General features: G+C 43.4%; 1 protein-coding gene across 1 annotated transcript in view; it reads right to left on the minus strand.

Annotated features, from left to right (window-relative positions):
- The window catches only part of ATRX (ATRX chromatin remodeler), a 447,777-nt gene extending 421,725 nt beyond the window's left edge, over positions 1–26,052 (minus strand). The window contains exons 1-2 of the mRNA XM_078768164.1: positions 26,003–26,052; positions 15,012–15,046 (exon numbers count right to left, since the gene is read on the minus strand). Coding sequence (XP_078624290.1) covers positions 15,012–15,046; positions 26,003–26,032 — 65 coding nt within the window. The 5' untranslated portion in view covers positions 26,033–26,052. The remainder of the gene's footprint in view (positions 1–15,011; positions 15,047–26,002) is intronic.
- Positions 26,053–26,275: the final 223 nt, after the last annotated feature.

Raw genomic sequence — 26,275 nt, forward strand, 5'->3', positions numbered from 1 at the left:
AAACTGACGTCATCGGTCAGGTGGTTCGGCCGCCATATTTGTTTTAATACAGAAGCCTAAAAAACCACTGAAAACATCCTGGCGAGGGTCTGCAATCTATGAATGCTCTTTCTTGTTTTTTTAATGTTGAAGGCTCCAGGCATGGACTATATAGCCCTTATCGAGGCCAGGCCTTAAATAAAAGAGTATTAAAGTGTATGATTAAAAGTGTATGGTGTTTGTTTGCGAGAAAGATTAACGCTTTCCTGGCAGCTGAAGTTTGAGTGAGACAGAAAGTAAGACCAGCAATCCTGACACGTAGAGTGTATGATGGTTCCGGGCACCACTTTAACGCTCCGTTAACGCTCCGTCCGGGCACCACTTTAGAAATTTAATTAAATAAGTCATTAATAAAAAATTAAATAATTAATTGATTAATCAATAAATAATTAATCGATTAAATGATTCATCAATAAATCAAAAATATCCTTTATAGCCACATCACCTGGTCACTGTCATGTCCAAATATTAGCTTCCGAGCTCAAAAGGTGTCCGAGATATTGCCCAGATGAGAAAGAAAATAAATAAATGATTAATAATGCAAATAAATAAATAATAATCATAAAAAATTAAATAGTTAATCAATTGGCTCATGGAATACATAAACCACCACCATTTCATCCGAATCTGTAACTTTTTTAAAAATTAATGAATTAAGTCATTCAACGAATAAATAAATAATTAATAGATCAATTAATTAATCAATAAATAAAAAATACCCTTTACAGCCAAATCACTTGGTCATTGTCATGACCAAATATCAGCTTACAAGCTCAAAAGGTGCCTGAGATATTGCCCAGATGAGAAATAAAATAAATAAATAATTAATAATGAAAAAAGAATAATAATAATAATAAAGAATTAAATAATTAATCAATTCGCTAATAGAACACATAAACCACCACCATTTCATGAGAATCTGTAGCTTTAAAAAAATTTTTTAATCATTAATCGAATAATTAAATAATTAATCGATTAATTGATTAATCAATAAATCAAAAATAGCCTTTGCAGCCAAATCACTTGGTCATTGGCATGGCCAAATATCAGCTTCCTAACTCAAAAGGTGCCTGAGTTAATGGTCAGAAGAGAAAGGAAATGTATGAGTAAAAAATTAATCGCTAATAATTAAATAACTCATCAATTAATTGATTAATCGATAAACAAAATTGCTCACTATTGTGCCGAAATTTCACCTTACCAGCTCAAAGGATGGCTGAGATATCGCCCGGACAAACAAACAAGAAAACAAACAAGTACAGATACATTCAAAGTACACCGCCCCCATGCCAAATAATTAAATATCCGACAGCGCGGCATTGCCGGGGCGCCTCAGGCACCCGGCAGTACCGCAGTGCAGCTCATAGAGGCTGCATTGGGAGGGGGAGGTGTACACAAATTGATTGATTAATTGTATAATTAAAATCAATAAAAGATTATCACAAAATATTTTCTTAATCAATTGGCTAATAGCATAACTAAACCACGAGTACTTCATCCGAAGATGTATCTTTTAGAAATTTAATTAAATAAGTCATTAATAAAAATTAAATAATTCATTGATTCATCAATAAATAATTAATCGATTAAATGATTAATCAATAAATCAAAAATATCCTTGATGGTCACATCACTTGGTCACTGTCATGTCCAAATATTAACTTCCCAGCTCAAAAGGTGCCTCAGATATTGGCCAAATAAGAAATAAAATAAATAAATGATTAATAATGAAAATAAATAAATAATAATCATTAAAAATTTAAATTATTAATCAATTTGGTCAGAGAACACATAAACTACCACCATTTCATCAGAATCTGTAACTTTAAAAAAATAAAAAATCATTAATCGAATAATTAAATAATTAATCGATTAATTGATTAATTGATTAATTAATAAATCAAAAATAGCCTTTGTAGCCAAATCACGTGGTCATTGGCATGTCCAAATATCAGCTTCCTAACTCAAAAGGTGCCTGAGTTAATGGTCAGAAGAGAAAGGAAATTTGATTAATTTAATAAGTACTCAATTTATCGCTAATAACTAAATAACAGATCCACCTTGTTTGAAATTCCAACTTCTTTCCTGGAAGTCTTGGCAGTGTCCATATGTTTTATACCTCTCCCACCCCCCCCCCCCCCCTTCCCATGCCTCCCCCCCAAAAGCCCTCTCCCTCCCACAGTTCTCTCGATGTCTCCATGTCTCTCGGTCCCTGCTCTCAAATGTTGTGTTTGTGTCCTTCCCCCTCTCTCCCCATCTTGTCTACCGCTCCCGATGTTATTTGTTTAGTGTGTCTGTTTGTCTTTCTGTGTGATTAATGTTCGCTCTTTCACGAGCCTCGATCTTGTATACAAAAAACAAAAAAAACAAAACAAAAAAAAAAACTCCTCACTTTATTGATTAATCAAAAAACAAAAAATTTCCGTTTTTGACAAAGGACCTGCTCACTATTGTGCCAAAATTTCAACTTCCTCGCTCAAAGGATGGCTGAGATATCGCCCGGACAAACAAACAAGAAAGCAAGAAAACAAGAAAGAAAACAAATAAGTACACATACATTCAAAGTACACCGCCCCCATGCCAAATAATTAAATATCCTACAGCGCGGCATTGCCGGGGTGCCTAAGGCGCCCGGCAATACAGCAGTGCACCTCATAGAGGCTGCATTGGGAGGGAGAGGTGCACGCTAATTGATTGATTAATTAATTGTTGAATTAAAATCAATAAAAGATTATCACGAATTATTTTCTTAATCAATTGGCTAACAGCATAACTAAATAGTGCTTCATCCAAAGTTAGATGAGGCATGAGGATGAGGCACTAAATAGTGCACTCATGCTTCATCCGAAGACGTATCTTTTAGAAATTTAATTAAATAAGTCATTAATAAAAAATGAAATAATTAATTGATTAATCAATAAATAATTAATCAATAAATAATTAAGCGATTAAATGATTAATCAATAAATCAAAAATATCCTTGATAGCCACATCACTTGGTCACTGTCATGTCCAAATATTAGCTTCCCAGCTCAAAAGGTGCCTGAGATATTGGCCAAATGAGAAAGAAAATAAATGAATGATTAATAATGAAAATAAATAATCATGAAAAAATTAAATTATTAATCAATTCGGTCACAGAACACAAACCACCACTATTTCATCAGAATCTGTAACTGAAAAAAAATTTTTTTTTTTAGTAATTAATCGAATAATTAAATAACAAGTACACATACATTCAAAGTACACCGCCCCATGCCAAATAATTAAATATGCTGCAGCGCGGCATTGCCGGGGCGCCTCCGGCGCCCTGCAATACCGCAGTGCAGCTCATTGAGGCTGCATTGGGAGGGAGAGGTGTCCACTAATTGATTGATTAATTGTATAATTAAAATCAATAAAAGATTATCACAAAATATTTTCATAAATCAATTGGCTAATCGCATAACTAAACCACTAGTGATTCATCCGAAGATGTATCTTTTAGAAATTTAATTAAATAAGTCATTTATAAAAAATTAAATAATTAATTGATTACTCAATAAATAATTAATCGATTAATCAATAAATAATTAATAGATGAAATGATTAATCAATAAATCAAAAATATCCTTGATAGCCACATCACTTGGTCACTCATGTCCAAATATTAGCTTCCCAGCTCAAAAGGTGCCTGAGATATTGGCCAAATGAGAAAGAAAATAAATAAATGATTAATAATGAAAATAAATAAATAATAATCATAAAAAAATTAAATTATTAATCAATTTCGTCAGAGAACACATAAACTACCACTATTTCATCAGAATCTGTAACTTTAAAAAAAAAAAAAAATTTTGGCATTAATTGAATAATTAAATAATTCATCGATTAATTAATAAATCAAAAATATCCTTTGCAGCCAAATCACCTGGTCATTGGCATGTCCAAATATCAGCTTCCTAACTCAAAAGGTGCCTGAGTTAATGGTCAGAAGAGAAAGGAAATTTGATTAATTAAATAAGTACTTAATTAATCGCTAATAATTAAATAACTCCTCAATTTATTGATTAATCAAAAAAAAAATACCGTTTTTGACAAAGGACTTGCTCACAATTGTGCCGAAATTTCAGCTTCCTAGCTCAAAGGATGGCTGAGATATCGCCCGGACAAACAAACAAGAAAACAAGAAAGCAAGAAAACAAACAAACAAACAAACAAACAAAGAGTGAAAACTGAGTACTCTCTTTCAGCGTGCGTCACTGCCGAGCCCCCTTCGGTGCCCGGCAATGACGATTTGCAATGCCTGGAGATGGCATAGGAAAGGAGCGGTGTACAACAAACAACCAGAGTGAAAACTGAGTACTCTCTTTCAGCGTGCGTCACTGCCGAGCCCCCTTCGGTGCCCAGCAATGACGATTTGCAATGCCTGGAGATGGCATAGGAAAGGTGCGGTGTACAACAAGAAAACAAACAAACAACCAGAGTGAAAACTGAGTACTCTCTTTCAGCGTGCGTCACTGCCGAACCCCCTTCGGTGCCCAGCAATGACGATTTGCAATGCCTGGAGATGGCAGAGGAAAGGTGCGGTGTACAACAAACAAGAAAACAACCAGAGTGAAAACTGAGTACTCTCTTTCAGCGTGCGTCACTGCCGAGCCCCCTTCGGTGCCCGGCAATGACGATTTGCAATGCCTGGAGATGGCATAGGAAAGGAGCGGTGTACAACAAACAACCAGAGTGAAAACTGAGTACTCTCTTTCAGCGTGCGTCACTGCCGAGCCCCCTTCGGTGCCCAGCAATGACGATTTGCAATGCCTGGAGATGGCATAGGAAAGGTGCGGTGTACAACAAGAAAACAAACAAACAAACAACCAGAGTGAAAACTGAGTACTCTCTTTCAGCGTGTGTCACTGCCGAACCCCCTTCGGTGCCCAGCAATGACGATTTGCAATGCCTGGAGATGGCAGAGGAAAGGTGCGGTGTACAACAAACAAGAAAACAACCATAGTGAAAACTGAGTACTCTCTTTCAGCGTGCGTCACTGCCGAGCCCCCTTCGGTGCCCGGCAATGACGATTTGCAATGCCTGGAGATGGCATAGGAAAGGAGCTGTGTACAACAAACAAACAAACAACCAGAGAGAAAACTGAGTACTCCCTTTCAGCGTGCGTCACTGCCGAGCCCCCTTCGGTGCCCAGCAATGACGATTTGCAATGCCTGGAGATGGCATAGGAAAGGTGCGGTGTACAACAAACAAACAACCAGTGAAAACTGAGTACTCCCTTTCAGCGTGCGTCACTGCCGAGCCCCCTTCGGTGCCCGGCAATGACGTTATGCAGAAACCTGGAGATGGCATAGGAAAGGAGTGGTGTACAGCAAGAAAGAAAGAAAGAAAATAACCAGAGTGAAAACTGAGTACTCCCTTTCAGCATGCGTCACTGCCGAGCCCCCTTCGGTGCCCGGCAATAACGTTATGCAGGGAGATGGCATAGGAAAGCAGTGGTGTACAACAAACAAACAAACAATCAGAGTGAAAACTGAGTACGCCCTTTCAGTGTGCGTCACTGCCGAGCCCCCTTCGGTGCCCGGCAATGACGTTATGCAGCGCCTGGAGATGGCATTCGAAAGGTGCGGTGTACAAAAAAAAATTTGCGACCTAAGCACATCTTTCAATCAGCCTCGCATCGACCAGTGCCAGTTAAACCTAGGATTAACAAACACACTAACACGGGATATCAACAAATTAAATGGAGAATAGCAAACATCTGATTGAAGAATAATTTTGTGGGCAAGAAACGCGGAAGCGCTCAGCAACAATGTGACAATAATCTGTGCACAATATCCGGTAAATGAGGCGAAGAAGCAATTGTGAAATTCACAATCAATACCGCTTTGCTTCATCTGGCCATGAAGTATTAAGTCGACCGAATTCAATCAAAATGTTTTTACGCACAGTCGACTCCGCGCAAACTTTCAAGCAAATCAGGCGATGGTTTAAATTTGATTTGGCCATTGATAATAAAGGAGGATGGAAGTGAGAGGCAGGGGGAGAGAAAGCAACAGCAAGAATGTGAAGAAAAGTGGAGGATGGCAGCCAGCAGCAAGAAAGATACAGAAGCTCAAGGGAAGCAACCAACGTCAGTTACAGACGGAGGCCCAATTAGGTGCACATTCGATGCTCCATTAAGCCACCGTCGCTGAAGGCAAAGAGCAGATTTTGGGCAAATTATTAACGATGCACAGGAAACAGCAACAAGCTGCTCTGCATCGAGCAATGTGTGTTCAAGTACAAATGCAAAAAAATAAAGCAAATGCAATGCCTTCCGGTTAGTCGGAGAAAAATTTCCTTTGGATTAAAGACAATAAAATATGGCAATATAGTCAACGTGGCAATATAATTTCATTCTTTACCAAATTGCATCACGTTCTACAAAACTGATCGACGATGCATCACAGTGAGGATGTGAGACTTGAATGCAGCCGTACACACAAACGGTTGCCTGGATTCGTGATTGCAAACATTACGAGTGGGGCCGTCTCTCAAAAAGGAATGCTAACTAAGCGCCGTCGAGACAGCAGGTCAAATTTTCATCCATTTGTATCACGATTACAATTCAAATGATACAATTCCAAGTGACCCGCTTAACAGAGGGATATCCCACAAATACACCCAAAGGTCTTCCAAGGAGAGACATTGAAAAGGAAGAAGTATGCAACACAGGCATTCAAACCCGCAGGCTTGCCCATTTACATTCTGGCCACAGCTCTATATGCGTCCAGCTGGCGAAGAATGGCCAAACACAAGCAGGTGTGTGACGAGTCGTGTGTCCACGCGAGAAAGAGGGAAAGAGCGAGAGAGGGGGAGAATCTCCGGTCATGGATAATTGCTTTGGATGGCACGCAGAGTTGGCAGCACCTGCAATTTGGCCTACATGAGCAAGGGTATTTGCTTGTTGAAAAACAACGAAAACAAAATAGAGAGAAAAAAAAAAGGACCGTTTCAAGTACTGTACATTTCTCTCTCAAACCTATTCATCCTTTGTTTTGTTTTTTAACCGACAAACTGTGCACTACAAAACTGCAAAGTTGACATTAATTATTTTTTGAGCATGAAATATAGGCATATGGGAGAGTGAGGGGGCAAAGGGCAACTTCCTGACAGTGGAGCATCTGATGGACATAAGGCATGGAATGAACAAAGAAGCACCCTCTTCTCTTGGAAAATGTCAAACAAAATGGAAAATCATTCCAAACAGGAAACTTGCTGTTTTTAAGGACGTCATAAAGGACACAAACAACAGGCACGAATAACTAATTTAACATGTTAGATAGGGTGGTGTAATAGGCACTGGGTAAAACAGTGGTAAAACACTGAATTTTTTTTATTTTTTTTGGATACAAAGTCGAGGCTCGTATAACAAACTCATTCACCGATTGTTCTTGTTCTTGTCGCCAAACAAACGCATTCACCTAGTTTTGTCAAAATCATTCCACAACTTTTTTGAAATATTATGCTTTATATCGGAACAGAGAAAACCTCTGATCCAGATCCGGATTCAAATCTTTTCCAAAATCTAATCATTTCGTTATTGTCACATACCCAACCTCTCCACCCAATTTCGTCCAAATCCATCCACAACGTTTTAGATATCCTGTTTACAGACAAACAAACAGAAAGACAGGGGTGTAAACATAACCTCCACAAACCCAAAGTGGCACAGGTAAATAAAAATAAAAATAAAAATCCCCCACCTCAGGACTTGGCAGCATTCACGAAGAAAGCAGTTGCATCAAGTAACTTGAAAGTGAAGTAACTTACTAAGGTACAAATTCTAACAGCAAAAACAACAACCACAACAACAACAACAACAATGAGGAAGTGCATTTGTCCAACATTATGGGTTTAACAAGTTTGCCATGAACGTCATTTCTTCTGCTAAATCTCATCTAAAATCCTCCTTTTTTAAACATCTTTATTATATTAAATAATATGGAAGTGAATAGATTCAAAATTGTTTGCAGCAATAGCAATATCACCATGACCTGGAAGAGATCATACAGACCCTGAAAAGCATGACTTTGAGGACCTTTGCGAATCTGTTTGATAAAATATTGTTTATTTACAAAGGTTAAGCTCCATCACCCCACTCAATCTCACATCAACATAGTTTTTAGGAGATACATTTTGACACTTCATTTTTGAAACAATCTATGCCATAACGTGCATCATGCTGTGCGTGTCATGCAGGGATCCATTCCAAAATCCCTGACATCAATGGGCTTTTCCCAAGTGAGGCTTTCAAGATGCAGAGACACACAAAGAGTTTCCGAAATTATTTCATTTCGGGAGATTTTGATGCCGACAGTGCAAAGGTTCCTTGGATTTGTGACACACACACACACACACACACACACACACACACACACACACACACACACACACACACACACACACACACACACACACACACACACACACACACACACACACACACACACACACGCACGCACGCACGCACGCACACGCACGCACGCACGCACGCACACACATTTTCAGAATCATTGGAATCTCCCGCGATGAAGCTATCTCTGAGGGCCTTTCACTCACTCACCGCAGGCAGGTTGGTGGTCTTTCTGTCTTCTACCGACTCCTCTCTGGCCTTGCTCCCCCAGCTCTCTCTGTGCTCTGTCCCCCCCAATATTCCTTCAGGTCGCACAAGATCTGCCAGCAACCCTCTGATGGTTAAACTGCTGAAATCACGGCTCAAAGCCCTTTCCCTCCCACAGATCTCTCAATGTCTCTCAGTCCCTGCTCTCAAATGTTGTGTTTGTGTCCTTCCCCCTCTCTCCCCATCTTGTCTCCCGCTCCCGTTGTTATATAATAATAAGAATAATAATTCATTTATCGTTTCGGTTCGTCTTTCTGTGTGATTAACGTTAGCTCTTTCACGAGCCTCGATCTTGTAAGTAAAAAAAAAAAACACACACACACTTTGGAGACAAAATTTTCTTCCCCCAACCACCCCCCCCCCCCCCCCCCCCCCAATAACCTGCGAAGCAGCCAAAGAGCAATCTGATTATGTAACCAATCTATTTTCACCTCCGCCACCAAAGGTGGATGGAGGTTATGTTTTCACCCCTGTCTGTCTGTCGGTGAACAAGATATCTCAAAAAGTTGTGGACGGATTCGGACAAAATTTGGCAGAGGTAGCGTATGTGACATGAACGAAATGATTAGATTTTGGTGAAGATCCGGATTTTGATCCGGCTACTAGAATTTTTAAAGTGATTCTTCACCAATGGGAAATAGGGCCAAAAACGATACATAGCAGAATATCCCAAAAGGTTGTGATGGATTTGGACGAAACTTGGTGAACCGGTTGGGTGTCTGACAAGGACTAATCGATTCGATTTTGGTGAAGATCTGCATATGGATTCGGATATGAGAATTTTTTAATTTTGTAAGTGATTCTTCACCAATGGGAGATAGGGCCAAAAACTATATACAGCAGGGTATCTCAAAAACTTGTAGATGGACTTGGACGAAACTTTCTGGAGAGATTGTGTGTGTGACAAGGAAGAATCGATTCGATTTTGGTGAAGATCTGAATATGAATTCGGATATGATAATTATATAATTTTAAAGTGATTCTTCACCATTGGGAGATGGGGCCAAAAACTACACTGAAACGCAAAAGAAACTTACCACCTTTGAAACCTTTAAATATCAACAATAACACTGCGTGTAGTAAATGTGTGAACTTATTTGTGGACAATAGTGTCCTCACTGTCAGACAAAACGGTTCACTTGAACCTTCAATGGTCACTTCATAGCACAGCTGTTGAACAGCCGTTTTGACTGTCAGTGATTAGCCAAGGGGTACGGGATGATTTTAATGAGCTGCACGTGATGTCTTGATATTGGCTTTGAAAAGGCCAGTGCAAAATGGGCATTTCAATCAACATGCCACGATTGTCAAGGGATCAACGGCAGCGTGCCCTGGGCATGCTGCAAGGCGGATTGAGCTACTGTGAGGTGGCACGTCGCCTTGGCTGTTCACACCAGACGATATCGGCCCTGGTGGACAGAGACACCCTCCACAACTCTGCAGATGACAGACCTCGATCAGGGAGGCCAAGAGTCACCACTGCAAGGCAGGACAGGCAGATGGTCCGAAGTCACCTGCGGGATCGATTCCGTCCAGCATCCCGCACTGCGGCAGAAACTCCGGGGCGTGCAAACCCACGGATCTCCAATGATACTGCACGAAGACGACTGCATGACTATGGTCCGACTGCCAGAAGACCATACAGAGGCCCCGTGATGTCGGCTGCCCATCGCCGCAACCGACAGATGGTGCCAGCAGCATCAGCGGTGGACCTTGGCGCAGTGGAACGAGGTCGCTTTCAGCGATGAGTCAAGGTTCTGTGTGGACAGTCCTGATGGGCGTGAGCGTGTCTGGAGAAGAATTGGCGAGCGATATGCCGATTGTTGCGTGCGTCAAGCCAACAGGTGGGGTGGCCCAAGTGTGATGGTGTGGGCCGCCATATCAGGCCGGTACAGGACGCCACTGGTGGTTGTGGATGGGAATCTTAACGCCCAGCGGTATGTGGATAACATCCTGCGACCTCATCTGCTGCCATTCCTGCTATACCACCCAGAACTGAGAACCTTTCAGCATGACAACGCTCGTCCCCATGCTGCTCGCTTTACCACTGCATTTCTCCAAGGCGACAACATCAACACCATGCAGTGGCCTGCGCTCTCCCCTGACCTGAATCCCATAGAGCACCTGTGGGATGAGCTTCGGAGATGCGTAGTTGGCAGGGCCAGAACACGAGCAGAGCTGCTTCAGACATTGAGGACTGAGTGGGACAGAATCTAGCAGCAATCCATCCAAAGACTGGTAGGCAGTATATGCCGACGATGCACTGCCTGTATCCAAAACAATGGTGGCCACGCACGCTATTGAAAGGGGACTGACATTGCACCCTGTGCTGTTCTGTACTGTAGAACAAACTGATGAGATGGTGTATCTTGGTCAAAAACTTGACATGTCATCAATAAAATGCCAATGTTTCAATTAGCAATTGTTGGATTGTTTTATTTTGAACTGTTACAATTTTATTACATTTCAAACAAGTGGTAAGTTTCTTGCATGACTGCAATAGTCATGCAGTCGTCTTCGTGCAGTATCATTGGAGATCCGTGGGTTTGCACGCCCCGGAGTTTCTGCCGCAGTGCGGGATGCTGGACGGAATCGATCCCGCAGGTGACTTCGGACCATCTGCCTGTCCTGCCTTGCAGTGGTGACTCTTGGCCTCCCTGATCGAGGTCTGTCATCTGCAGAGTTGTGGAGGGTGTCTGTCCACCAGGGCCGATATCGTCTTGTGTGAACAGCCAAGGCGACGTGCCACCTCACGGTAGCTCACGCTGCCGTTGATCCCTTGACAATCGTGGCATGTTGATTGAAATGCCCATTTTGCACTGGCCTTTTTAAAGCCAATATCAAGACATCACGTGCAGCTCATTAAAATCATCCCGTACCACTTGGCTAATCACTGACAGTCAAAACGGCTGTTCAACAGCTGTGCTATGAAGTGACCATTGAAGGTTCAAGTGACCATTGAAGGTTCAAGTGACCATCCGTGACCGTTTTGTCTGACAGTGAGGACACTATTGTCCACAAATAAGTTCACACATTTACTACACGCAGTGTTATTGTTGATATTTAAAGGTTTCAAAGGTGGTAAGTTTATTTTGCGTTTCAGTATATATACAGCAGGGTATCTCAAAAAGTTATGGACGGATGATTTTGATTAAATGCGATTCTGTATTGTGATTTTCTGGTCCACTCTAGGATACAAAACGTAAACTGTTCACCTGGTTTCACATGTATTGATAGTTAGCGTCTGCTTTAACTTCGCTACAGCCTGTTTTCCACAGGCGCTTGAGAGGCTGAACTGTTTATCAGTCAACTTCATCCTTCTGTGAAGGCCTGCAGTTTTCCAGGTGAGATGATAATTCCAGGTAACAATACAAATCCATGAACTCTGCTTCTAGGGCTGGCAGGATGGCCAAAAGGTACACACACAAACACCTCTAGTGTCGAGCCTGGGCTTGAATCCCGACCTGGCTATAAACAGGCATCACTGTGTTGCACAGACAGGGTGATTTCATCAATACGTGTTTGTCCCTCGGGTGGATGCTAAACGGGCATCCTGTATGCCGGCATTAGTTGGTGGACGAAAAAGATCCCACGGTGTCCCTAGTGAAGAGTTGGCACCCTCCTCACTCTCTGCAGACCTGGACAAAATCACAGACTGGTCAAACAAGTGGAACATGTCTTTCAATCCTGACAAATCTCACACTCTTACAATGTCTCTCCGAAAGGACCGACTGGATAACCCTCCCATCTACTTTCTCAACAATCCTCTCCAAGAAGTCTGTCGCTCAAGCTTTTGGGTCTCACTATCTGCCATGATCTTTCTTGGGAAAACCACATTTCCAAGCTGGCCTCCAAAGCCAGTCGCCGACTGGGCAGTGGGCATCCTCCATCGTGCGAAGTCCTTCCTTGGCACACCTGAGCTCCTCACCACATACAAGGCTTTCATCCGCAGCTCAATGGAATACTGTTCCCCCCTCTGGGCTGGTGCTCCTGCCTCACACCTTGCTTGGCTTCATGCTGTTGAGGCCAAAGCTTTCAGAATCATTGGAATATCATCCTGCGATGTAGTCAACTCCGAGGGCCTTTCACTCACTCACCGCAGGCAGGTTGGTGGTCTTTCTGTCTTCTACCGACTCCTCTCCGGCCTTGCTCCCCCAGCACTCTCTGTGCTCTGTCCCCCCAATATTCCTTCAGGTCGCACAAGATCTGCCTGCAACCCTCTTATGGTTAAACTGCCAAAGTCTAGGCTCTCTGCTCACCTTCACTCTTTCATTCCCCTTTTCTCCCGCCTCTGGAACAAACTCCCCCACTCCCTTCAATCACACTCCTCCCTCCAGGTCTTTAAAACAGCTGTTCACCACCATCTCTTATCTTCCCCCATCGAAAACCTTGATCTTTTCTACCCCCGGTAATTCACCCCAGAGTCCTTGCAGTGTTCATATGTTTTATTTCTCTCCCACCTCCCCCCAAGTCCTCCCGATGTCCCTGCTCTCAAATGTTGTGTTTGTGTTCTTCCCCCTCTCTCCCCATCTTGTCTGCCGCTCCCCTTGTTTTTTGTGTTTTGTGTGTCGGTTTGTCTTTTTGTGTGATTAATGTTAGCTCTTTCACGAGCCTCGATATTGTATACATACAAAAAAAAAAAAAAAAAATTCTGCTCCAACCAGCAGAGGCCACTGCATCAGCAGCATAGTCGGCCCCTCAGCCAGTTATGCTACCCCGCAGCCTTGTGATGCATACGAAAGAAGAACCACTATCTTCCTATAATTCACCAAATGTCCGTCCGTCCGTTCGAAGGTACCGCAAAAACGGCTGAACCGATCTCAACGATATTTTGGGTGGGTAATCCTGGGATCTCCTGGAGTAAAATAGGGTATATTGTTTTTCCAATTTCAGCTTTGGCCTCCAGCATTTTCAGGTTTGGACTCCCGCATAACGTAATTTTCCCGGGTGCCGCACAAACGGCTGCACCGATCGCTGCACAGCTGCACCGATCGGACTCGGTGACAAAGACCTTTTATAAGGACATGGGTTGAATCCCTGCTTGCGAGAATGCCAACCCCCTCCCCGCCATCACGATCGTCTCTCCAACTCACAATCCCACGAGATATGCGGAAAGGACGACCCAAAACCAATTATCTTCTTTTTGATTCGTATATAAACATCATTAAAAGTAAATAATGACCCCGGCCAAAGTTCAAATGACGTGGGTTTAATCGCCACGAGAGAATTCCACATAGCTATTTGGGCGGTGTATAAGCTAACAGATCGCTGTCTCCATCGATCTTGCCAAGGCCGTAACACCTATCGGCTCAAAATCCTTTTAACTGTTGACTTGGTAGTTTTTACAATAAAGGAAACATTAACAATGTTGTTAAAAGTTTGTTTTGTGATTAATTTGTGATTGGAGTTATGTTGTTTGTAATGAAAAAAAGAGATATCGAGTTCAAGTAAATGACGACATGCCGTGATGGTTTCTACTTTCTAAACGTGAACTTCGTGGATCGCCATATGCAGATTCGCAACGGACCCACGATCGATGATTCCATACGTGAACGTACCCGTTTGTTTGCGAACAGGTTCGTTTTTCATGGAAGTCCTTCACGAACTTGCTGTCCATGTCTGACGTGCGACTGAAGGTGCAACAGGATTGTGGAATTTATTGGTTTCATGCTTTAGCATTCGCCGTATCTGCATTGCCTGTTTGCTTCTGGCCTCCCACCTGTGCATAGCACAGGTATCTCACTAGTTTATCAAATAAGATTCCTTCCTCAACATTATTCACAACCCCACCCACACAACTAACCCTCACATTCGATACTCCTCTCAGCCTCTTACCCTGCAAGAAGCACTCAAATTAAATTGTAAAAACATAGCAGTCCAAGCAACACGTTTCCACTGCGGGAAAAAACCAAAAGCTGGATTTTTGTATTTTTGGAACAAATCCATTTGCTGTGTGCATAACATCTTTTCACATTGAGTGTTACAAATGCACAAGTGGCTCACAGCAAGAGGACGTGAGTCATAAAACAAAGCTGAGAGGGGTGGGAGGATCGGTATGGAGGAGGCCATTAAATGACACATTCGGTGTTAACCTGGTGAATGCATCTCCCAGGACAGGAAGCAATCCTGTAGATTAGGTGAGCATAATTGATTGACAAGACGTGTCAACAAGCACACTTTTGCAACTCGAGATGGGCTTTCCATGGAAGACAATTCCAGACACAATGGTGAGATGAAAGAGGAGAACATGGCAATATTCATAGAAAAGGAAGCAAAACAAATCGTCAAAATAATGATGTGGGGGGAAGGGGCATGGTGTTACCTGCGTGACCGTGATAGGCTGGGACTTGCAGGCTCCTTGGTAGGGCAAAAGGAAGGAAGAGAAATGGTGATAAAAAAAGGCACTCAACAAAACAAAAACACTCATTTGTTAATACGGTACGCGGTACGTCACACTCAACTACCCAAACGTCGGGCTTCAAAAATCATTACCGCAACAAAGGAAGAGTTAAAATATATAATCATAAAACTCCACTTAAAATTGCTGAGGACAGGTAAACAAAACAGAGCGAAAGCATAAATATAATGATTAATGCAAGGTTGATGATTTGCTATCACGAGGCACATTTCTCGTAAGACCGGGCATTATCGCTCCATCCTTGGCGTGTGACACAATTTCACCAAACTCAACTCTAAGCATTCGCCAACCCAAGCTCATCCGTATGCAGCACGCTTGGCCAGCGTAAAGTAATTATGAGCACGCGACAGATCGCCCAGCCGCAAACACCCTGCATTCCACCAAAATTGACAAACAACTTAATAAGCACTAATGGAATCCAGGGCCCTTTCACCAGAGGCAATGTCTCCATCTTGCATATCCATTGGAAAACGTCACAGGATACAGGTGAACGGTCTCAAAATGAAGGCATGTGCTCAATTAGACGAATCCTTATGGTTCAAAGAGTATGGTTAGTCACATGATCTTATCCAGAAGGATTAATCTACAGGCCGCCGTTTGGAGCAATTATCTGGATAGAGACAAGGGTGCACAGGCCGATGGCGAGCAAACTCGTCACAAAATGGAGAATCCCAGGTGGGTACGTGATCAAACGGCGAAATAGACAAATAATTTGGTCATTGGAGGTAGATGATACTGGATCGCAGGTAGTCTAGCACCCAAATGCCGGGAAGAATTAATGCAGCCCGGTAATCAGTCGGCCATGTGGACAGCTGACAGTACGGACGATTAGCAAACAGCAGCAACCAACTGAAGACCGTTTTTGTGGATATGCCCACCAACCCTCAACCACCAACCCTTCCTCCAAATTCCTTCAGAATGCCATAGTGGTGAAGCAAAAGCAAAACTCAATTATCAGCTTTTGGCACTCTCATTTGCAGTAAAGCAGAACTAAGAAATGCAATCTGACTTGCAAGAGAAACCCCCTCACCTCCTTTCTCCAACCTCAATTACCCCGGAAAACCTTGTCCCAAAGTTGTCATGACGGGGAAAAAAGAGCCAAGAGCTGCCCAGACTCTCTCCAAAGCTTCCACTTTGATGGCAAATACGCAATTGACTTGGTCAATCAAGCATTAGCTGAATGTGCTCTGGATCCCAGCAGTAATTTTCTGCCTTGCACGACACCGACACAAAATCAAGTCCCTAGCGAAGAAGGAACCCTTAGCCGGCGCACTCATGCTCAGATGGTGTGTGCAGATTGAACAGGAATGCCCACTGCTCGTGGGATGCACGGATCGTACATGCCCAAAGCAACCTGTGAGGTCTGGGCATGCTTCAGGAAAGTGAAGGGCACCATTACGCAGACGCTCAGCGACAAGCCCAGGCATTCATCACTGTCCATTTATTTGCATCCTGCGACGACAACAATTGGTGCGACTTAACGACTTAATTGGCAGTGCATTGGAAAGTACAGAATCTTCATTCTTTGCTTCACACTCAAAATGAGAAAACCTTACAGAAGAAACAAGAAGAAGCAGAAGAAGCAGAAGAAGCAGAATAAGAAGCAGAAGAAGATGAGGAAGAAGAAGAAGTAAAACAGACAAAAGCAAAACTCAAAGGCCTCAAAGGGAGGGATGCAGGAGCAATTTTGAAACAAAGAATAAGTGGTTTTTGCATTGTGGGGTACTGTGGACTTTACAGAATCTTCAGAGAGGTGGTGAGCTGGCTAAGTGGAGAACGAGCACAGACGCCATTTCGGGAACTTGCGAGCTCGAGCGGGCAGCTTGGCTGACAAATTAACTTGGCCGCAGGAAGCAAACAAAAAAAAAAAAAAACTCGATCAAGCAGAGGTGCTCACCACAGATTGAGCACAGCTCCCGGCTAGCAGGCCTCAACTATTACCTTTGTCATCTACATCATGGATGGCACTCAGTTATGGCCAAAAGCACAGTCACCCTCCGTTCTTCCTCATTAAACAAGTCTGCCCACTCTCCTCTCCACGTATGTCACTCATGCTGCCTCACTCTGAAGCCTTCAACCTCCCTTTGCCAGCTCCTAGCCAAAAGCAACTGCAACTGTCCAACAATAGCATGTCTTCTGAAAGAACCCAAACTATCCCCATTCAGTCGATTCTTTATCTACTCAGTGCATTATGAACACTTGATAAATACAGGTGCAGGCTAATTGGAAAGAGGTGGTTGTTGTTTCGTATGCAGCCTGTGGCTGCATCATTTTCTGGGAGAGCGGCTGTGCTGCTGATGCAGGACGACATGCTGAGTCAACCCACCTGGTGTTATTTCAACGGTACGATAGGGGCTCAGCTCAAACTCAAGACCCTAATATCTTAAGTCAGCTTCCTTAACAGTTTTAAATCAACACCAGATTTTGGAAAAGGGCGACGATGTCGGCAAAAGGAGAGAGGAAAGGGTTGAGGATTCCGATTCAGCAATTTCTGCATATGTAATTTGTAAATCATCTTTTCAATTGCATTTAGTTCAACTTTAAATATGGCATCATGGGAAATGCCCGTGCAAAACTTCGTCGAAATAGAATTTGCCTTGCCCTTTAGTTCAGCACAGGTCAACATGATCTTATTCACATACAATTGATACTCAGGCCAACAGCTGATCACACTTCCTTGCCTCAACCTCCTGGTCATTCCAACACAGTCTACATGAAAGAAATGGCAAACTCCATGGATTTCCATCCCTTCAATCGGATATCAATCATCGAGAGACATTTACAGCTGAAAGTTGGGATTTGTGTTTCGCAAAACAACGCAAAGTGAAATCAACGCAACATGAAGTATTTTGTGGATTTATTTTAAAATTGGACATTTGTTTCACTTGATTAATTTGGGAGTTCTTTTTTGATTGACAAGACGCCTGACACTTATATTGGATGCGTAATTAGTGAACGATCGTTTCTGGGGCAGGAGTATTGATTCAAAAGGCACCACCGATAATGGCAGGTATATTTGACTCCATGAGGGATCAGCATCGGATCAACTTCACTCGGATTTGTAACTTTCAATGTGGACAAAACATCCAATGGCCAAGATGTAGGCGGTTAACAACAGCAGCCGTGCATAGCCATGATGAAAGAAAACGATCATTCCATCAATATAATGAAACGCACATCAAATATGGCACGGGGGAGGCTGTTTTTGCAATAGTTTTCTGAACACCTGGTCAAGACGACGCTACAAGGTTGATCGTTCAATGAAGGCACACGTACCGGCCGTTCGTCACGCTTGGCGATGGAAAGCACATTGCGTTATTAACACGGGGAAAATTGAAGCACACGGCGGCATTCAAAATGAGCCAGGGTGCGAAGAAACATCAGCGTTCTGCAGATGGTTCACACGTCGTAACTTCACCCAAACATCCAGCTCGGACACAGACTGTAAGCAAGGTCAACATGTCATGACAAAAGATGTCCAGATGAGGCAGAAGCTAGCAGAAGCAGAACCGGCACTCTGTAAGGGCATAGCATCAGCAGTCATGATTAACCTTGGGGAAGCAAGACAAGGACTCTATGAAATAGGCACAAACAAATGGTGGGTGGGAGTGTTTGGTGTTGGCAGGAGGCAATAAGTGGGAGGATCAGGAGAACGAGGGGCTTTCAAACGAAGCACGCATGCACGAGTCCCTTGGTGTCAATCCACTTGCACATTTTGACCTTCACACTGTATGCTAATAGAATACACCTTTTCAGGTTTATCAATCAGAAACATCTCAGTTGCTCAAATCAGTACCTCGTCATGAGCAAGCATGTGCCCACGCAGGAGAGACCTCAAATTTTGAAACAGGTGATTGTAAGCTGGGTCCAGATCGGTACAGCAAGGAGGTGATCCAGGTGACCAGTTCAAGAAAAGTTTAAGAAGCTCGCAACAAGATGCTACTCCCGTTGGTGTGCCGATGTTTCTGGGAATCCCACTTTGTGAGATATTGGACATGCACAAGTGTTCGAGGATGATGGCGAAAAAGCTGTCTTGAGAATCCAAAGCTCTGTGGATATTTCGGAGACCTGAACATAACAGTTATCGATGCTCAACTATCTCGACTGGCAACACTGTGGATCTGCCGGTAATTCCCACCTGTGGACACGTTGAAAGAACTCGTGCCCATACGTAAACGTGAGCTGTCCATTTCGGCAATTGTGGAATATGCAAGCACACTTTCACCATGGATTTCCATAGAGTTGACACCTCTTTTGCATGTAAATTTGATGACACCACCATTCTCTCCTAGATTCTTTGAAATATAAAGCTCTCAAAATTATTGGAATATGCCATGATGAGACCAAAGCACAAGGACGGTTGTTCTCACAATGCAGGCAAGTCAATCACCTCTCTGTTTTCTGCAGGCTATTCTCCAATATTGCTCCCTCTGCTCTCGGTTCTCTGACCCTCCAAAGCAGCTCCACGATGCATGCGTTTTTCCAGTAACCCTCTCCTGGTTAAACGTCCAAATTCCAAGCTGACTGCACACCTCAAATCATTTATTCCTACCTTCTCACATTTATGGAACCACCTTTCTTTGCCACTCTTCCCTCCAGGAATTCAAGCAGGATATCAATTGTCACACCCACTTTTGTCCCATGATCTTTTTTTACTCCCATTAATCTTTCATCACCCAACTATTTTATTTGCTAGCTTTGATGCTTCATCCTCTCTTCTCTCTTCTCTCTTCTCTCTTCTCTCTTCTCTCTCTCTCTCTCTTTTCCTGCTCGTTCCTCGTCTTGAGGTTTGGGCTCAATCTCAATTCTATCTTGCTCTCAAATAAGCCTCCCTCTTCTAAAGAGAAGACAAAAATAATTAATTGTAAGCCATAGCAAACTCCTGGATAACACGTACTCTGAAACAAGATCAGGTTAACGAAACCAACGGGATATAATACACATGCGTGTTAGTTAATATTTACAAAATAAAATAAAAAGGCACCTCGATGGTGCTTACGAATAGTGCGTTAAAACTTTTTAACACCCCTGCTAAAGCAAGAATACAAAGAAGACCAAGTAAAGTAAGGGGGAATTGAAAGAGCAAAGTAAGAGCAAAAAGGGACGACTTGCTCTCTTCATTCACCCAGCTCATCCACTAAATTTCATCCAAATCCATCCACAGTGTTTTGAGACATCGTGCTATACAGTGCCCTCAAAGTAGTCACAACCCTTGACTTTTTCACATTTTGTTGTGTTTCAGCCTGAATTTAAAACAGATTAAATTGAGTTGTTTTTTTTTTGTCACTGATCTACCCGTAATACCCCATAATGTCAAAGTGCAATTTTTATTTTATTTTTAGATATTTTTACAAAACAATTAAAAATGAAATACAGAATATCTAATTTGGATAAGTATTCAACCCCCTAAGTCAATACATCGTAGAAGCGCCTTTAGCAGCGATTGCAGCTTCGAGTCTTCTTGGGTATGTCTATCAGCTTTGCACATCTGGATTTGGGGAGTTTCTCCCATTATTCCTTGCAGATTTGCTCAAGCTCTGTCAAGTTGGATGGGGAGCGGCGGTGAACAGCAATCTTCAAGTCTTTCAACAGATTCACAATGGGATTTAAGTCTGGGCTCAAGGAATTCATGTTCTCATTCTGAAGCCATTCCTGTGTTGCTTTGGCTGTATGCTTGGGTTCATTGTCCTGTTGGAACATAAATGTTCGCCACAGTCGAAGGTCTTTTAGACACTGAAGCAGGTTCTCATCAAGGCCTGTATTTGGCTCCATTAATAGTTCTCTATATTTACAAGTTTCCCAGTCCCTGCCACTGAAAAGCATCCCCATAGCATGATGCTGCCACCACCATGCTTCACGGTAGGGGTGGTGTTGCACGGGTGATAAGCTGTGCTCGGTTTCCGTCAGACGTAGCATTTTGCATTCAGGCCAAAGAGTTACATTTTGGTCTCATCAGACCACAGAATCTTTTGCCTCATGCTCTGAATTTTTCACATGCTTTTTTGCAAAACTCCAGGCCTGCTGTCATGTGCCTTTTTCTCAGGAGTGGCAACTGTCTGGGCACTCTCCCATAAAGCCTAGTGAAGTGAAGTGAAGTGCTGCAGAGACTTCTGTCCTTCTGGCAGGTTCTCCCATCTCAGCAAAGGAACTCTGTAGTTCTGGCTGAGTGGTCACTGGGTTCTTGTTCACCTCCCTGACCAAGGTCTTTCTTGCCCGGTTGCTCAGGTTGGTCGGGCAGCCAGCTCCAGGAAGTCTGGGTCGTTCCATATTCTTTCCATTTCCTAATGATGGAACTTACTGTGCTCGTGGAAACTTTCAACACTAGAAATTGTTGATACCCTTCCCCAGATCTAAGCCTCCTCACAATTCTATCTTGAGGTTCTACAGAGTTACTTGGTCTTGATGGTAGAGTTTGTTCTGACATATACTGTCGTACCTTTTTATAGAAAGGTGTGTTTCTTTCTAAATCATGTCCCATCAATTAAATTGGCCACATTGGCCTCCAATCAAGTTGTAAAGACATCTCAAGGATGACAAAGGAAATTGGATGCACCTGAGCTCAATTTAGTGTCATAGCAAAGAGATAGAATACTTATTGACTCAAAACATTTGAACTTCTAATCTTTAATCTGTTTGGAAAAAATTCTCAAAAACAATTCCACTTTGACATTATGGGGTATTATGTGTTGATCAGTGACAAAAATCTCGATTTAATCCATTTCAAATTCAAGCTGCAACAACAAAATGTGAAAAAGTCATAGGGTGTGAATACTTTCTGAAGCAGCACTGTATCATTTTGGCCCCATCTCTCAATTGTGAAAAAATGACGAAATTTATCGCTAAAAATTATCGTATCCGGATCTTCACTGAAATCTAATTCGTCCTTGTCACACATCCAACCTGTCCACCAAATTTCATCCGAATTTGTCCATAAATGTTAGAGATGTGCTGCTCAGACAGACAAAGAAACAGACAAACAGACCTTCAGTGGTGGAGGTAAAAATGCATTATGAAGGAGACATGCATAGATTGTACATCAGGGCCCCTTGACAAGAACAACCACTCAAACAGTCTAAAAGACGATCTCCGTTCATGTCAAAACGGTTCCGTCCATATTTCTGCAAAGAAGCAATATTTTAAGCCGAAGCTGCCAGACCATCACCATTCTCTGTCCACATTACACCAGCTATAGAAATACCGATGGCTGCCAAGCACACAACAAAAGCACAGACTTTTTTTAGTGCCATTCAGCGCCACGCCAGCAACGAGGAAATGTATTCAAAGCAAAAGTAGAGTGAAGTGAAGTCTCAAGAGAGCATGGTGCTCGAAAGTGCAGAAAGTTGCTCGAACCTCAGAGAAAGCACATCACAACGAAGACAATAAATCTTGCTTCCCATCGTATTACCTTCCCTTCCCATAAAATCTCACCCGAATCAGACAACCACCAACTATGGGGCTCCACTGTATACTTTTGCAAACCACCTCTCTTCAAAACTGCACAGACCAACAAAACCCTTTTATAGATAGTTTGGTGTCATAAAAAGCAACGAGTGCAGCATAAATATTTTTGCTTGTCTGATAAGCAAAGCAGAAACAAGCACACAATATGTATGCAAAATAACTCACGCTTATACAATGATACAATCGAGGACGTCCTCCAGAATTCTCTTGTCAATTTCACTCGCAACATATATGTTGCAAAAATTGCAAACTATGTATTTGAGCAAGACGGTGGGAATTTGGGTCCGTACCTACAAACCCCAAATTCATGTTACTTGCTTCACTCTCAACGACACAACATGTTCCATCACTTCCGTGGAATAAACACGAAACTCCAAATGAAATGCAGTCGACCGCAACAGATATCCACACATCTGGTTGTGAGAGAATACCGAGCTTTTACCATCTTGGACAAATTTATCCCAATAAAGAGGGCTGGCTCTCAATAACGCACACCACCCCATTCCCTAATCCACTCAACCCAATCATGGTGCGAGCATTACCAATGGAAAAGAGCAATTAAAGTGTTACGGAACACCTGCTGGAAGAGTTTGGTGAGTTATCTCTCTCTGATGTATCATACTCTTTCACAAAGCATCAGTTCCGTCAAAGCAGCTGCCTGAGCAAGGATTATACTGGATGGTTTGCCATTGCATTCCCAGCAGTAGTTAGGGCAGGAATTTTTTATTTGTCCATGGTGCAGGCAATAGTTTGCCTGCTCTTCGTGAAGGGCAGCGTGGGATCTTTAACGTCCAGCAACGAATGTCGGCAGACGGGAAGCCCGTGTACGACACATACATTGATGAATCACTCTACCTGTGAAAACACAGGGATGACAGTTTATAGCTGGGTCGAGATTCAAACTTAAGGCTTGTCAGCTTCGAGGTGCGTGTGCATACCTCGAGGCCATCCGGTCAGTCCTTGGTGAGTTTATACAGGCCTGTTAATGTCAACACATGGTAGTATTCGTTTTTTTGTAAACCACCCCCCTCCACCCACTTCTCAACAACTCCAACCACAACCATTACCTACTTCAATCGAAACACCTTATGTGAATTCCATATATGGCATTCCTGCCAATGATAAACATCTCCCAACTCAAACTGAATAAAATTTTGTAATAACACTGAAAATTTTGAGCTTTCACACACCAGCGCCGCAACAGGAACCAGCGCCGCAACAGGAACCAGCGCCGCAACAGGAACCAGCGCCGCAACAGGAACCAGCGCCGCAACAGGAACCAGCGCCGCAACAGGAACCAGCGCCGCAACAGGAACCAGCGCCGCAACAGGAACCAGCGCCGCAACAGGAACCAGCGCCGCAACAGGAACCAGCGCCGCAACAGGAACCAGCGCCGCAACAGGAACCAGCGCCGCAACAGGAACCAGCGCCGCAACAGGAACCAGCGCCGCAACCGGAACCAGCGCCGCAACAGGAACCAGCGCCGCAACAGGAACCAGCGCCGCAACAGGAACCAGCGCCGCAACAGGAACCAGCGCCGCAACAGGAACCAGCGCCGCAACAGGAACCAGCGCCGCAACAGGAACCAGCGCCGCAACAGGAACCAGCGCCGCAACAGGAACCAGCGCCGCAACAGGAACCAGCGCCGCAACAGGAACCAGCGCCGCAACAGGAACCAGCGCCGCAACAGGAACCAGCGCCGCAACAGGAACCAGCATTATACTGCAACAGGAACAAACGTCGCAACAGGAACAAACGTCGCAACAGGAACAAACGTCGCAACAGGAACAAACGTCGCAACAGGAACAAACGTCGCAACAGGAACAAACGTGGCAACAGGAACAAACGTCGCAACAGGAACAAACGTCGCAACAGGAACAAACGTCGCAACAGGAACAAACGTCGCAACAGGAACAAACGTCGCAACAGGAACAAACGTCGCAACAGGAACAAACGTCGCAACAGGAACAAACGTCGCAACAGGAACAAACGTCGCAACAGGAACAAACGTCGCAACAGGAACAAACGTCGCAACAGGAACAAACGTCGCAACAGGAACAAACGTCGCAACAGGAACAAACGTCGCAACAGGAACAAACGTCGCAACAGGAACAAACGTCGCAACAGGAACAAACGTCGCAACAGGAACAAACGTCGCAACAGGAACAAACGTCGCAACAGGAACAAACGTCGCAACAGGAACAAACGTCGCAACAGGAACAAACGTCGCAACAGGAACAAACGTCGCAACAGGAACAAACGTCGCAACAGGAACAAACGTCGCAACAGGAACAAACGTCGCAACAGGAACAAACGTCGCAACAGGAACAAACGTCGCAACAGGAACAAACGTCGCAACAGGAACAAACGTCGCAACAGGAACAAACGTCGCAACAGGAACAAACGTCGCAACAGGAACAAACGTCGCAACAGGAACAAACGTCGCAACAGGAACAAACGTCGCAACAGGAACAAACGTCGCAACACGAACAAACGTCGCAACAGGAACAAACGTCGCAACAGGAACAAACGTCGCAACAGGAACAAACGTCGCAACAGGAACAAACGTCGCAACAGGAACAAACGTCGCAACAGGAACAAACGTCGCAACAGGAACAAACGTCGCAACAGGAACAAACGTCGCAACAGGAACAAACGTCGCAACAGGAACAAACGTCGCAACAGGAACAAACGTCGCAACAGGAACAAACGTCGCAACAGGAACAAACGTCGCAACAGGAACAAACGTCGCAACAGGAACAAACGTCGCAACAGGAACAAACGTCGCAACAGGAACAAACGTCGCAACAGGAACAAACGTCGCAACAGGAACAAACGTCGCAACAGGAACAAACGTCGCAACAGGAACAAACGTCGCAACACGAACCAACGTCATAACACAAACCAACGCCATAACATGAACCAACGCCATAAAACGAACTAACGCCATAACACGAACCAACGTCACAACACGAACCAACGTCATTACATGAACCAACGTCATAACACGAACCAACGTCATAACACGGAGCAACGTCATAACACGAACCAACGTCACAACACGAACCACCGTCATAACACGAACCAATGTCATCACAGGAATCTCTCCAACCCTCAGTCACAATCCCACACAACCAAGTGGTAACTTCAACAGGATACTCTCAACCTTCCATCCCAAACCCCAAACAATAACTGTTCTGCAAAATGGCGACTGACTGTTCTTCAACTCGTATAACTACCTGTGACGGAGCAGATTTTCGCACTCGAAGCAAAGTTGCACAAAAGCTGAGCACTGCATTGGCACATAAAACAGTCATACACTTGCAGTATAATGCTCAAGTACCAAAAACCCAAGAAAAAAAAAAAATCAAACAAGGGCAATGCCTCTCTTCAAAACTCAAAACCCTCAAAGTACAAGCACACTAATAGCTTACCTCATCTTTCAACAAGGGAAATGGTGGCATGACCAAAATGTCCTCAGTTTCACCTGGGGGAATTGGGGTGGCGAAAAAGAAATGAAAGAAGAAATATTACACTTGAAACGAGATATTTTTTTTTTGGCTCTACAAACTTTCTTGTTCGCTGGATAGATACTTCGCCAAGTTTTAACGCAAGTGAAAAAGTAGAGGAATTTATCTTCGGTCTCAAAATTGTACACACAACATCGATTAACTCTAACCGACAGGGAAAGAAAGCACATGGGCAAA

The sequence above is a fragment of the Myxine glutinosa genome, chromosome 14 (genome assembly GCF_964187855.1).
Source record: "Myxine glutinosa chromosome 14, kmMyxGlut1.1, whole genome shotgun sequence".
In the NCBI taxonomy this organism is placed as follows: domain Eukaryota; kingdom Metazoa; phylum Chordata; class Myxini; order Myxiniformes; family Myxinidae; genus Myxine; species Myxine glutinosa.